The 15,199-nt window shown below is 42.5% G+C and overlaps 1 protein-coding gene across 1 annotated transcript; it reads left to right on the top strand.

Moving 5' to 3' along the window:
- Positions 1-683: 683 nt before the first annotated feature.
- Positions 684-14,892, top strand: LOC129865550 (TOX high mobility group box family member 4-like). The gene is made up of 9 exons (XM_055938425.1): positions 684-1,320; positions 4,099-4,167; positions 4,553-4,849; positions 6,837-7,097; positions 7,293-7,610; positions 7,742-7,822; positions 7,987-8,625; positions 8,800-8,954; positions 9,598-14,892. The coding sequence occupies exons 1-9, from the start codon at positions 1,222-1,224 to the stop codon at positions 9,650-9,652; spliced, it is 1,974 nt and encodes a 657-aa protein (XP_055794400.1). The 5' UTR covers positions 684-1,221; the 3' UTR covers positions 9,653-14,892.
- Positions 14,893-15,199: the final 307 nt, after the last annotated feature.

Raw genomic sequence — 15,199 nt, 5'->3', positions numbered from 1 at the left:
AACATCAATTCGGATTTAACGTTAGCTAGCGAGCATAGCTTACAGTTTCCTAGTTTGTCACTAGAGCTGCAGTTAGCTTCTGATTCTTTAAAAGTCCTTGAAGCCTTAGATGAACTAGTTAGTGAGCTTCACGTGGCCTTGTTTCAAAAGCTGAGAACGCTTGCTAGTAAAACCAAGATCTCAACACAGGAAAAGGGCGGTCATGATCCCTTTCGTACCATATTCCGAGTGTTCAAATAAAACTGCGACAATGGCTATTTACCAAAATGTATGTTGACAATTGGCTTAACCAAATATTTGAACGTGAGTTAGTGGTCTGGGATATTCTGTCTCCAGAGAATTAACGTTTAAAAATTATTTCATTTGGTTTACTAGGCCATTGGGATGAACCATTTGTGAAAAATGGGGGCCTGGGGGGAGAGAAATATGTGCGATTTGTTTACTTATTTCAATTAGCAATTGGTTGTATACTGACTTGAGCCAGCCATATGAGTATCTACACAAGAACGTTGATTGTTACATGATGACAAATCTTTTAATTTAAGCAACTGTGAAAGCAAAAGTCCGAAATCCCAGACACCCTCTATTCCCAACCATTCCCCACACTGGAACCCGACCCATGGTGATTGATTCCAATCCAAATCCACAGTTCGGGATCCATTGAGCAGCCTTGTTCGAGCGCAGAGCAGCGTGAGAAAGAACTAGACGAGCTCAATTCTGAAATGACTCAAGACACATCAAAATACGGTTATTTGCGGGACTCCATATAACTTGTACTATTACCCATCTGTTAACATGAGTTTGTCTGTTTTTTTTTTTCGGGTGTAGTGGCTGTAGAATTTTAACCAGACCAATTTTAACCACTAGCACATGATTCGGTACCACACAGCCTTGCGTCAGCTAGGATAGCCACGCTAATTAGTAAAGAGACAGGTTATTTTTTGTGTGAGTGAGAGCGCTGGCGTGCACTACAATAGTTATTTGGCCATATGAGCATAGCTAACAACTGCTTCGTTTCATACCATCAAGTCGCTAAATCCTGCATATTTCATAACAGAAATCTGAATTCGTTGTGTGTAGCCTCGAGTCTTGATTTCTTTTTTGGTTATATATTTTGTGGTACTAAAACAAAGTCAGTGGTACAGACGTTTTAGATTATAGATTTATTCCGCATATCAACCAATTGCATTGATTTAATGTCATACGAGGCTCCATTAGATAATGGACCTGCATTTTTATTCCGATCTAACGGATGGGACTGGGCCACACGGAGATCCAGAATTCCTGGACCCTGGGTCTTTCAATGGATATGACGATAAGGTGACTGACAGCGAGATTGATTTGACAAGCGACCTGTGTGTTGTGCTCTATGGAAAACTCACTGACTCTCACATGCACTCAGAATCCTGGACAATAACTATTTCACAACAGCATATAAGGGCTTGGTTGAATATGTAGTATATCCAGTACATGTGTGTGGGGAGGTGATGTGAGCTCAGCTGTTATTGGGATTTTCCTTTTCAATGTTTTGATGAATGGTAACATTTGTGTGAACATTATATCTAGGTGTTGGTTATTATGGCCTGATGAGGTGCTGCCATCCCAATTTTTTACATTTAATTTCAACTTTATTTAACTAGGCAAGTCAGTATTTATATTTATTATGGATCACCATCAGGTGCTGCCAAGGCAGCAGCTACTCTTCCTGGGGTCCAGCAAAATTAAGGCAGTTTATACAATTTTAAAAACATTACAATACATTCAGACTGTGTGCCATTGGGCCCCTACTCTACCACTACCACATATATACATTACAAAATCCGTGTGTATAGTGCGTATGCTATCGTGTGTGTGTGTATGCGCCTATGTTTGTGTTGCTTCACAGTCCCTGCTGTTCCATAAGGTGTTTTTTCAAATCTGTTTATTAAATCAAAATGTTCTGCTTGCATTAGTTACTTGATGTGGGATAGAGTTCCATGTAGTCATGGCTCTATTTAGTACTGTGCGCCTTCCATCGTCTGCATGGGTGTCCGAGCTGTGTGCCAGTAATTCAAACAGACAGATCGACATGTCAATACATCTCATAAATACAAGCAGTAATGAAGTCAATTTCTCCTCCACTTTGAGCCTGGAGAGATTGACAGGCATATTATTAATATTAGCTCTCTGTGTACATCCAATGGCCAGCCGTGCTGCCCAGTTCTGAACCAATTGCAATTTTCCTAAGTCCTTTTTTGTGGCACCAGACCCCACAACTGAACAGTAGTCCAGGTGTGACAACTAGGGCCTGTAGGACCTGCCTTGTTGACAGTGCTGTCAAGAAGGTAGAGCAGTGTCTTATCATAGACATACTTCTTCCCGTCTTAGCTACTGTATCAATATGTTTTGACCATGACCGTTTACAATCCAGGGTAACTGCAAGCAGTTTAGTCACCTCAACTTGCTCAATTTCCACATTATTTATTACAATATTTATTTGACATTTAGGGTTTAGTGAATGATTTGTCCCAAATACAATACTTTTAGTTTTATAAATATTTAGGACTAACTTATTCCTTGCCACCCACTCTGAAACTAACTGCAACTCTTTGTTAAGTGTTGCAGTCATTTCAGTCGCTGTAGTAGCTGACATGTATATTGTTGAGTCATCCGCATACATAGACACTCTGGCTTTCCTCAAGGCCAATGGCAATTCATTAGTAAAGAATGAAAAAAGTAATGGGCCAAGACAACTGCCTTGGGGAATTTTTGATTCTACCTGGATTATGTTGGAGAGGCTTCCATTTAAGAACACCCTCTGTGTTCTGCTAAACAGATAACTCTTTTTCCACAATATAGCAGGGGGTGTAAAGCCATAACACATACGTTTTGCCAGCAGCAGACTATGATTGATAATGTCAAAGGCCGTACTGAAGTCTAACAAAACAGCCCCCACAATCTTTTTATCATCAATTTCTCTCAGCCAATCATCAGTCATTTGTGTAAGTGCTGTGCTTGTTGAATGGCCTTCTCTATAAGCATGCTGAAAGTCTGTTGTCAATTTGTTTACTGTAAAATAGCATTGTATCTGGTCAAACAATTTTTTCCAAAAGTTTATTACGGGTTGGTAATAGGCTGAATGGTCGGCTATTTGAGCCAGTAAAGGGGGCTTTACTATTCTTAGGTAGCGGAATGGCTTTTGCTTCCCTCCAAGCCTGAGGGCACACACTTTCTAGTAGGCTTAAACTGAAGATGTGGCAAATAGGAGCGGCAATATCATCCACTATTATCCTCAGTCATTTTCCATCCAAGTTGTCAGACCCCGGTGGCTTGTCATTGTTGATAAACAACAATAATTTCCCCACTTCTTCCTCACTAACTTTATGGAATTTAAAATTACAATGCTTGTTCTGTCATAATTCGTTCCGTTTTCGATGTGTAGTGTCAGCATTTGTTGCTGGTATGTTATGCCTAAATTTGCTAATCTTGCCAATGAAAAAATCATTAAAGTAGTTGGCAATATCAGTTGGTTTTGTGATGAATGAGCCATCTGATTCAATGAATGATGGAGCTGAGTTTGCCTTTTTCCCCAGGATTTCCTTTAAGGTGCTCCAAAGTTTTTTACTATCAATCGTTATTTCATTTATCTTGGTTTCGTAGTGTAGTTTCTTCTTTTTATTCAGTTTAGTCACATGATTTCTCAATTTGCAATAAGTTTGCCAATTGGTTGTGCAGCCAGACTTATTTGCCATTCCTTTTGCCTCATCCCTCTCAACCATACAATTTTTCAATTCCTCATCAATCCACGGGGATTTAGCACTTTTTAGCCATTTTCTTAATGGGTGTATACTTATTAGCAACTGGAGTAAGCAATTTCATAAATGTTTCAAGTGCAGTGTCTGTTTGCTCCTCATTACACACCACAGACCAACAAATATTCTTTACATCAATAACATAGGAATCACTACAAAACTTCTTGTATGACCTCTTATACACTATGTTAGGCCCAGCCGTTGGAACTTTGGTTTTCCTAGACATGGCTACTATGTTGTGATCACTACATCTGATGGATCTGGATACTGCTTTCAAGCTCATTTCTGCAGCATTTGTGTGTTTCAGTTCCCGGAAGGCAGTGATAACTACCTGACCATCAGCGGGGAGGGCCATCCGTTCCTCTCATCCTCTGAGGTAGCTACTCATTCCTTCCTTCCACTTCTCTCGCTTCTAAACTCTCTTTTTCTCTCCACTATCCTGTCTCTCTCTCTTTACAACACACACAATCTGCAGTTACTCACATCACACCCAATATAGCAGGGGAGGAAGTCTCAATCAATAATGGCCAGGTCGCAATTGTAAATGAGAACGTGTTCTCAATTTGCCTACCTGGTTAAATAAAGGTTAAATAAATAAATAAATAAAAATAATAATAACCTTTGCTCTTCCCACCCTCTTTCCTCTTTCCCCTCTTCTCTCTCTTCTCCTCTTCCTCTTTTCTCCATACCCCCTTTCCTTCTTACCATCTCTGCTCCCCCATCCCCTACCATCTCTTCTCCCTCTCGCTCTTCCCCAATAGACGTTCCACACCCCTAGTCTGGGAGATGAGGAGTTCGAGATCCCCCCCATCTCCCTGGATCCAGACCAGGCGCTCATCGCGTCCGATGTGGTGGCCCACTTCGGAGAGCTGTCGGATGGAGAGCGAGGTGGCTTGTCCACCCCCGGGAACGTTGTGGTCGGGGGAGACGACCCGTCCTTTGCCTCCACCTTTGTGAATCCCCACCAGGGGTCTCAGGGACTGGACCACCACCTGAGTCTGGGGGTCATCAGTCAGCCCGGTGGAGGAGGAGCTATTCTGGTGTCTGCTCTGGGCATGGTGAGGACTGCAAGGGTTGAGGATGCTTTCGAAATGGCACCCTACTCTCTATGTAGTGCACTGCTTTTGAAAAGGGCCTGCATATGAATCTGGTCAAATGTAGTACACTATATACAGTACCAGTCAAACGTTTGGAGACACCTACTCATTCCAGGGTTTTTCTTGATTTTTACTATTTTATATCAAATATATTTTGATTTGTTTAAAACTTTTTTTGTTTACTAGATGTTTCCATATGTGTTATGCATAGTTTTCATGTCTTCACTATTATTCTACAATGTAGAAAATAGTAAAAATAAAGAAAAACCCTGGAATGAGTAGGTGTGTCCAAACATTTGACTGGTACTGTAGGTAATAGCCTATTAGGGTGCCATTTCCGACACAATTAGTTCTTGACAGAAATATGAAATTATATGAATTGGGCCCTTTTCACACCACAGTCCATTCTTTGATAACAAGATGGTTGCTGCCTGTAATCAGGCCCGGTCCTGGCCCTTCTGCCGCCCTAGACGAGACAATATTTTGGGGTTCATTTTCGGTTCTGAATAAAAGTTGAAAATATGTCTTGAGTAGGACCGGACTGGACCAAATCTGAACCAAACATAGACATCTGTGTTTGGGCCAAATCAAGGCTGCCCAGACTGGACCAAATCTCAATTTAACATAGACGTCTATGATTGGTTCAGATTAGATCCAGTCCATAGATGTTGAAATCAAGTCCGGATGACACCAAATCAATACAAAAAAAAGACGTCCGGACAGGACCCCCCAAAAAATGTCCAAAAGACGTCCTCGTTGGTCGGTGCTTACTGGGGTGCAGTGGGGGTTGGTGGGACGAGCTATAGGAGGACGGGCTCATTGTAATGGCTGGACTGGAATAAATGGAACGGTATCAAACATATGGAAACCAGATGTTTGACTCCTTTCCTTCTATTCCATCCCAGCTATTACAATGGGCCTGATCCTCCTATACCTCCTCCCACCAGCCTCCAATGCTGGGGTGTAGCCAACAGTGTCAGCCCACAATGACATTTTATGAATGCTCATCCATGTGGTAGACCTACCATTTGTAAAATAGGCAGTTGCATTGGCTTTATTAGTCCTGATTCCTGTTACTAATCATTTTGCCTGTTTTAAGCTCTGAATATCAGCTACCCAACTTTATCAGGAGTTATCCTGAGCCTATTTGCAATGAGAATCAATGTGTTTACATAGCGGGAAATGCAGAAGCATTTTATTTTTCACTATGATCATCTTGTAAAAACAATTATGGATACAAACTTGAAACCACTGATTATCATGACAATTTAGCCCACGGTGTGAAACTCATGGACAGCAGTTGTGAGTAGCCTGATTTTTCCATTCCATATTATCCATTTTACTTTGAGCTGTCCTGTTTTAAGGATATGATGTTTGTTAACATGCCATATTCACATCGAAGCACATTTGTTATTTGATTGGGTGCCATTTAGGTTAGGCTATTTGATCGGAGAAGCGTGCATGATGTTAAAAGTGTTTTTTGACATACATTTTACCTGTAGGCTACAGCAAAGACCATATACTCTTTCTACCATAGGCTAAATTATTTATGTTAGATTATTTTTTTGAAGTAATGTTGGTGGAGCGCCGCAGCGGTGTGTCTCGCCAACAGCACACTGGAGAGGCGCATTCGGCATGGACGAGCAAAATATTTTGCGCCCCTGCTTTTGACAAAGTGGCCTCTGCTTATCACAGGCGGGCATCAGCACTCACCTAAATAATCCATATGCCACTAGGTGAGAGGAATTGTAGTTATTTTTGTGAAGAATTATGTGAGGTTTTATGTGTTGTTGATGGTATGTCTTGGTCAGTTTAGCTCGGAAAATGACGCCCTCTTCAATCTGCTGCTGTCGACGGCTGCCTAATCCTGCCTAATGGGCGGGCCTGTCCTGCCTGTAATACATTGTCTTTGGCTTTTTCTATGTATGAACCCTGCCTCATTTTCCAGGATCTGGGCCACCCCGTTGGCTCCCAGTTCAGCAGCTCCTCCCCCATGACCATAGACGCCCCGCTGAGTGACATGGACCACGGCCTGTTGGGCCACAACCAGCTGACCACCATCGACCAATCGGAGCTCAGCGCCCAGCTGGGGCTCAGCCTAGGGGGCGGGGCCATCCTGGCGAGGTCGCAGTCACCTGACCAACCACTGTCGGCCGCTGCTTCGCCGGCCGGCTCGCTACAGGACGACGACATGGACGACTTCAGACAGGTCAGTCCTATTGGTCGGTCTGTCTACTAGTCAGTCTGTCTGTTTATTGGTTCGTCTGTCTGCCTCAGTCTCTTCATTGATTACAGTCACACACAAATTTGTATTCAAACTTCACTTTATATGAAACTGATATCCTTGTTTTTGCTATTCCTCCCTTTCTTCCATCCCACCCCTCCTTCCATTCTAACTCAGCAGAGTGTGTTGGTGGAGTCCCCTATCTCTCTCGGCGTCATCTCCCTCGAACCCCCAGTCTCCGACTCCCCTATTCCTTCCTTCGCTCCGTCCTCCAGCAGCCTTCCTACTCTCGTCCGGAGAGGGGCAGCGGCCGGAGGAGGGAAGAAAGGGAAGAAAAGGAAAGAATCTAACGAGCCCCAGAAGCCTGTGTCGGCCTACGCTCTGTTCTTCAGGGACACACAGGCAGCCATTAAGGGCCAGAACCCTAGCGCCACCTTCGGAGAGGTGTCCAAGATAGTGGCCTCCATGTGGGATAGCCTGGGGGAGGAGCAGAAGCAGGTACACACACACACACATTCACATGTGCAAACACACTTGTTCACAATCACATTCACTACACAAGCACACGCAGATATGAATAATGTAATGGTATCGGGTTCATGATATCCCTGTATGTGTATTCCTCTCAGGTGTACAAGAGGAAGACGGAAGCAGCTAAGAAGGAGTATCTCAAGGCTCTGGCAGCCTACAGAGATAATCAGCTTTCTCAGGTGAGGCAAGACGAGTATTCCTAGAGAGCACTTCAGTTATGTGTGTGAGTAGGTTTATTATGATGGCCACCCTTTGTCAGTGTGTAAACTACATCTCCTCTTTTCCCTCTCAACTCCTCTCTCTTGCAACCCCTCTACCTTTCTCCTCCTCTTCTCTCTCCCAGCCAACCATTGAGGTTCTGGACACTTCCCCGTCGCCTCCCTCTCCTCCTCCCGTCGCCCCACTCCCTGCTCCCCGTTCCACCCGTTCCTCCGTCCCCCACCTCGCCCCTGAAGAGAACACCATCACCAACATCTGCACCTCCAACATCATCCTAGCAGGTGGAGACCACCCTCAGGTCACCACCCGCTCCCGTACAGGGGCGCACAAACCCCCCACTCCTACGCCCGCCCTGGCCCCAAGCCCCCCCACCGTTACTAAAATCATCATCAAGCAACAGACGTCGCCATCAGGGGTAATGGTGGTGTCAAGTAGTACGGTATTGTCTACTCGGCAGCCGCCACCACTCCAACAGATGCAGAACACCCCTCCTCCGCCCCGTCTCCAGCAGATGGTACATGCCCAGGCCCCACCGCCACTGCAGGCCAAACCAAGAGGCGGGGGTGCCATGGCACCACCCCCTCTGCAGATCAAGATTGTCCCTCCCGCCTCAGATTTGGACTCTCCTGTTATCGACACGGCGGCAGGGGGGTTAGCCGTGTTGGGGGGGGCCACTCCGACCTCGGGGGAGGTGGTACAGTCCGCTGCCTTAGTAACAGCCTGTTCGACGGAAGCCGAGGACGGGGCTGAAGGAGAGGATGGGGTAAGAGAAGTATAGAATAGAAAAACTTTAGCATATATTTTCATACTTTTCTCTGAAAACTCAGGGCCCTGGTCATCTAATGATTGGTATCCTTCACACTACTGTATATCAACCACTGTCTTTCTCTCTCCTCTACCTCTCTCTCCCTCCGGTCTTTCACCTCTCCCTTCCCAGATGCAGGTGGAGTTGAATGTGTCTCCGGGGCCAGATGTGACCCAGACCTGCAGCCCTAACCTGTGCGTCCGAGCCGGCTGCACCAACCCAGCTGTAGAGAACAAGGACTGGGACAGGGAATACTGCAGCAACGAGTGTGTGGCCACACACTGCAGGTACAGACAGATACATGGCTGGACATAGGCTACGTTTAGACAGGCAGCCCAATTCTGTGCTTTTTTTCACTTTTTTTTCACTTTTGATCAATCAGATAAGTGCTGAAAAAAATCTGATGTGAAAATATCTGAGGATTGGTCAAAATACCAATTTGTGGAAAAAATATCCGAATTGGGCTGCCTGTCTAAATGCAGCCATACAGACACATATACAGAACACACTGACATTACCACCTGAAACACTTAGGAGTCAAGATAGATCATGTTCTTCCCAAAGAATGGTCTCGAGGCGAAAGAACCGCACACCTGCGGTTGAGGTGCTGGCTAGCGGAGCAGAACACTTGGAAAAGAAAAGGAGAGCCGCACACTCTAGGAGCTCCGATGCAATAGATTTATAACCTAATAACCAACGTTTCGACAGCTGAGATCCAGACTCATTGTGGAGAAGAAACGAATGTCCGTGGGCGTGGCGTAGCGTTTGGCAGTAGCAAGGAGTTTGGGTAGCCAGGAAAGGAAAATGTCGATAAAGCAACATTTCTGCTCTAATTGTGATTTAATTATTTTATTATTGATTAGTTGATCGATTTAAAAAATATATATATATTTTTATTTTTTTCCTTCTCCAAAATAATTGTCTTTATAGGGATGTGTTCATGGCCTGGTGTGCGATCCGAGGGCAGGACTCCACTGTCACGTAAAGAATGGACAGAAGAGAGGAGTGATAGATGGACAAAGACTTCAAAGAGGAGAGAAGAGTGATATATGGACATGATAGGGATTAGCCAGGACTAAATAGAAAGGAGAGGGGAGTGAAGAATGGAGAAGAGAAGAGAGGGACTTGGCTTTTTTCCACAACCAGACTTTGTCCTCATAGAATAATCAAGCAGAAGACCAATACTCCTGTGCTGATACATTATGAAGTTTAAATAAAATCATTTTATATGAAAAGTTTTTAAGGTGATATGTAATATAACGCTACAGGCACCACTGGTATGTCTCTTGCATTTCATAGCTCGTGCCATAGAGTTGGACAAAGGGCACATATTTGCAAATGGTGCAGTCCATGCAAAAATAGACTGTGTTAATCTATCCAACTCTACGGCTAATGACGTTTTTTCTCCTGACCATGGTATCAGTGTTGTCTCATCCAAGTGATTTCAAGGTATGTACAGTATATTCGGAAAGTATTCAGACCCCTTGACTTTTTCCACATTTTGCTACGTTACAGCCTTATTCTGAAATGGATTAAATGAAGAAGAAAAAAAAATCATCAATTTACACACAATACCCCATAATGACGAAGCAAAACAGTTTAGAAAAAACATTTTTGCAAATGTATAAAAAATAAACAACAGAAATACTTTATTTACATAAGTATTCAGACCCTTTGCTATGAGACTCGAAATTGTTTCCACTGATCATCCTTAAGATCTTTCTACTGATTAGACACGATTTGAAAAGGCACACACCTGTCTATATAAGGTCCCACAGTTGACAGTGCATGTCAGAGCAAAAACCAAGCAATGAGTAGGGCTGTTGCGGTGACCATATTACTGCCACACCGGCAGTCACGAGTCATGAAGGCAGTCAAATTCCACATGACCGTTTAGTCACGGTAATTAAGATTCTCTAAGCTCTGATGCTGCTGCTGGTCATTGGTAGCCTACCAAACATGCTACCTGCCTTGGACTCAGCAATCTATTGTCCCTCGAATCACTCTGACATCAATGCAAATGTATTCTAAAATCGAATCAAACTTCATGAGAGCCCATCAGCTCATGTTGCGCAACATTTCTATAGACTATGCAACTGAGCGAGAAAACAGAGTGATGGTCACTAACAAAAAGAGGAGGATCCCGTCAGCTTTCTAAAGGCTAGGCCAACTATATTTAGTCATTTCTCAACTTTCCTAATGTTAAGCACATTGCTTATATTTACAACAGGAGTATAGCCTATCTGAAAATAAACCACTGGGAAAAGCGTCCTCCATTCGCTATTTAAGTGCATAGATGACTTATTTTTCCCCACTGCCCTGTTTCGATACAGGTGCATGATAATGGTCCATTCTAAATCAAAACAAATGTCACACATATATTATTTAGCATATGTAAAGACAAAATTAAATCAAGAATAGTCTGATGGGTGACTATTAGCCTGTCACTTGTGAATGATGCATAAGCATAAGAAACAAAGCCTTTTTTTTGCGCGACTTGTTCGAATCATAGTCGCACACCTCATGTAGCCTAGGCCATAGGCCTCTATGTTTTAATAAGATTTGTATCACTAAAGTGGCCAAATAACTTCTTAAAATGAAGCACATTAATCTGCTTTACAAGGGGTGTAGAGCCTAACTGGCAAGCGCGTGAGTTTCAAGTTTGGGGAAGATCATTTTCACCATAAAAATGCACCTTTATAATAAAAGCATTACATGCATAATTGCCTTTGCGGTCACTTTTGATAATGGTGTTTTCCTCTAATTGAACATTTGCGCTTATAGCCTACTACTATGTCCACATTGCTGCTCTTATAATGTGAAGAAATAGCCTAATAGTTTATCAACATTTTAAGCTAAACATTCTGATCTGTTGCGTCAGTCATATTGCATTAAAAACGTTTATTTTGATGCTAGTGGCTGTATTAATTTGGGCTCTATAGCATCCCACAACTGTCCCAGACTGTTTGGAATATTTATTTATCGCACAGAATAGAATAGGTTGACTTTTATACTACGGGGGATATCAGCTTGACATAGACTAGTGCTTTTGCTATTCGTTAGGCCTACTCATCTTGTTGGCTGACGAAAAGTAAATGTGGACAGTTTTTACAATATCTTCAATATGTACCTCGGAATTGGATAAGAACTCGCGCAGCTGCGTCCTCGATATGTCTGTCTTCACTTGTAGCCTGTGAGAAAGACCCGATCATGTGACAGATTGCGCAGCACACTCAGGGAGAAGGGCACAACGCAGCACTCCGGGCCGCAAAAGGCATGGATTTTTTTCAGGGTACATTACAGCCACAAAGGGGATGCTACCGTGAAATTCGAGGCATTATCAAGTGCTTGTTAAATTGTGAATGATACTATTGGAGTGTGTACAGCCTGCGCAAAAAATAAAGCCGAGCTCATGCCATTCAAGCAACTTTTTTCAAATCACCATTAGTCTCCTCATGCAGCCTTACAAAGTTTGTAGAACAACTAAAGTTACATTGATAACTCTAAATTAAGCATATAGGAGTACCTATTTCTTTGTTAACCGCTCAACACAGAATAGCCGCATGTGCTCACTCCCTCAAATCAAGAGAAAATTTATATTTATTCTGCTTTGTTCAATTGTATTCTTCATACTATAAAATAAATTAAAATAATGCCACGGAATTATAAGCAAATCTTGTCTGCTGAATGAAGTAGTGTAGCCCACAGCCATTTGACATAGCCACATCAGGACCTAACACAAGGACAACTCAGAGTATGCTATTCTTTTCTTCTGAAATAGACTACATTTTCTTCTAATCATGCTTCTTTAGACCTGTCTAAAATAAATAATGGATTTATTGTGAAGGTGTAGGCTATATTACATGGATTTATTCAACTTTTTAAAATGGCTTGTGGGCTGTGTGTGGAAACCAGGAGATGCTAAATGTGCTTATGTTAATTAACGGTCAATTACAGTGAGACTGACAGTTATTTGCTCGACAATCACTGGCTGACAAAATTTCATGATCACAACAGCCCTAGCCATAAGGTCGGAGGAATTATTCGTAGAGCTCTGAGATAGGATTGTGTTGAGGCACAGATCTGGGGAATGGTACCAAAAAATGTCTGCAGCATTGAAGGTCCCCAAGAACACAGTGGCCTCCATCATTCTTAAATGGAAGAAGTTTGGAATCACAAAGACACTTCCTAGAGCTGGCCGCCCGGCCAAACTGAGCAATCGGTGGAGAAGGACCTTGGTAAGGGAGGTGACCAAGAACCCGATGGTCAGTGACAGAGATCCAGAATTCCTCTGTGGAGATGGGAGAACCTTCCAGAAGGACAACCATCTCTGCAGCACTCCAGCAATCAGGCCTTTATGGTAGAGTGGCCAGACGGAAGCCACTCCTCAGTAAAAGGCATATGACAGCCTGCTTGGAGTTTGCCAAAAGGCACCTAAGGACTTTCAGACCATGAGAAACAAGATTCTCTGGTCTGATGAAACCAAGATTGAACTCTTTGGCTTGAATGCCAAGCGTCACGTCTGGAGGAAACCTGGCATCATCCCTACGGTGAAGCATGGTGGTGGCAGCATCATGCTGTGGAGATGTTTTTCAGCTGTAGGGACTGGGAGACTAGTCAGGATTGAGGGAAAGATAAACGGAGCAAAGTACAGAGAGATCCGCAATAAAAACCTGCTCGCTCAGGGCCTCAGACTGGGGGAGCGAAGGTTCAATGTTGAACAGGACAATGACTCTAAGCACACAGCCAAGACAACGCAGGAGTGGCTTCGGGGCAAGTCTCTGAATGTCATTGAGTGGCCCAGCCAGAGCCCGGACTTGAACCCGATCGAACATCTCTGGACAGACCTAAAATTAGCTGTGCAGCAACGCTCGCCATCCAACCTGACAGAGCTTGAGAGGCTCTGCAGAGAAGAATGGGAGAAACTCTCCAAATACAGGTGTGCCAAGCTTGTAGCATCATACCCAAGAATAATCAAGGCTGTAATCGCTGCCAAAGGTGCTTCAACAAAGTACTGAGTAAAGGGTTTGAATACCTTTGCAAATTTGATATTTCCGGTTTTTATTTTTAATAAATTTGCAAAAATGTCGAAACCTAATTTTGCTTTCTCATTATCAGGTATTGTGTGCAGATTGATGGGGGAGGGGAACAATTGAATACATTTTAGAAGGCTGTAACGTAACAAAATGTGGAAAAAGTCAAGGGGTCTGAATACTTTTCGAATGCACTGTAAATCATGCATTGTGATTTGGTAGCCCTGCTTGCAACTTAAAATCAGTGTCACCCTCAGCCCTAGTGGGAATTTCCTCTCGGTCTAATGGTTAAGACAGTTGGTTTCCGGAGCAGGGGACCGGGTTTGACTTAAAATAAACCTCTGGGCTGTGTTCAGGAGTGTGCAACATTATGAACGTTGCAGATAGCAATGCTATGTATAGAACTGACATGATTCCTTTCTCTAGTACCTGACAAAAGCATGTCTGTACTACATATATTTCATATAATATATTTCTATCTGTCGGTTGTTCTATACTGAAAATGATTCCCGTTGAATGGGAAGGCTTCTTTCCTGTAAAGTATGCATATTAGGAACATTCAGGTTTACAGTTTGTTTTTAAAAAACCATTATGTGGTGAAATAAGATTTGGGGAAATGTATTTGAAAGAAAATACATAAAATCATTTAAACAATGCACACAATAACACTTAACCAGTTTGTACTTTTATTTCAGTAGGGGAAAGGATTTTTTTTGTTGTTGATCTTTTAACCTCATTATTTTTTTCCTGTTTAATCTCAATCTGGGCCCATATTCATAAAGCGTCTCTAAGTAGGGGTGGTGATCTAGGATCATGTCCCCTGCTGCCATATGTAATCTTATTCATTTTTATCTAAAAGACAACTGTTCCTAGATCAGCACTTCTACTCTGAGATGCTTTATGAAAATGGCAGTGACGTGTAAATAAGCAATATCAGTGTTTTACCCATAGAGATAATATAATTATTTCATTAAATCGTAATTCTGTACAATAGTAATTATTTTTAATATGGTTCCACCACGTGCATCAATAGATTTGCTTGGCATTGGATTAGTGAAAGAGAAATGATGGGTTCTGATTTCTAATCTCTTACCAGTTGTCATCGTCAGTATATTATGGGTGCAGAACAAAAATTGCACAAACATGTTCATAAATAATAAAAAAGCAAAAACAAATGAATGAAAAGGTTGTTCTCCTAATTGTGATTAAAATGTTTTATGGAAAAATTAAATGTTTTATGTATCAGAACGTAATATTTTTGGTTAGAATTTTGGTTTATATCCCTAAAAGGTTAAAGAAAAAAAGAAGCAAAATATCCAATCAACTTATCTATTAAAGATTATGATTTTATCACCATGATAAATAACTATTTGCAAGAGCCTTCCATGCACATCTCATTCCAGCCGTAAGAAGATGTTTTAAATGTTTGTGCAATGAAACGTTTGTTTCCAGCGTGACGTGTTCAGGAATTTCGAATTCTGGAGGTGGCGGGAAAATAT

The sequence above is a fragment of the Salvelinus fontinalis genome, chromosome 11 (genome assembly GCF_029448725.1).
Source record: "Salvelinus fontinalis isolate EN_2023a chromosome 11, ASM2944872v1, whole genome shotgun sequence".
In the NCBI taxonomy this organism is placed as follows: domain Eukaryota; kingdom Metazoa; phylum Chordata; class Actinopteri; order Salmoniformes; family Salmonidae; genus Salvelinus; species Salvelinus fontinalis.
The sequence above is the reverse complement of the archived record's forward strand: the minus strand, read 5'-3'. Positions and strand labels throughout refer to the sequence as shown.

What these genes read in the sequence shown, in the direction of transcription:
- LOC129865550 (XM_055938425.1), top strand. Translation starts at nt 1,222, where the DNA reads ATGGACCTGCATTTTTATTCCGATCTAACGGATGGGACTGGGCCACAC. An exon ending in CGTTCCTCTCATCCTCTGAG is followed by an intron (nt 4,168 to 4,552) that starts GTAGCTACTCAT and finishes CTTCCCCAATAG; the next exon opens with ACGTTCCACACCCCTAGTCT. An exon ending in TGGGGGAGGAGCAGAAGCAG is followed by an intron (nt 7,611 to 7,741) that starts GTACACACACAC and finishes TATTCCTCTCAG; the next exon opens with GTGTACAAGAGGAAGACGGA.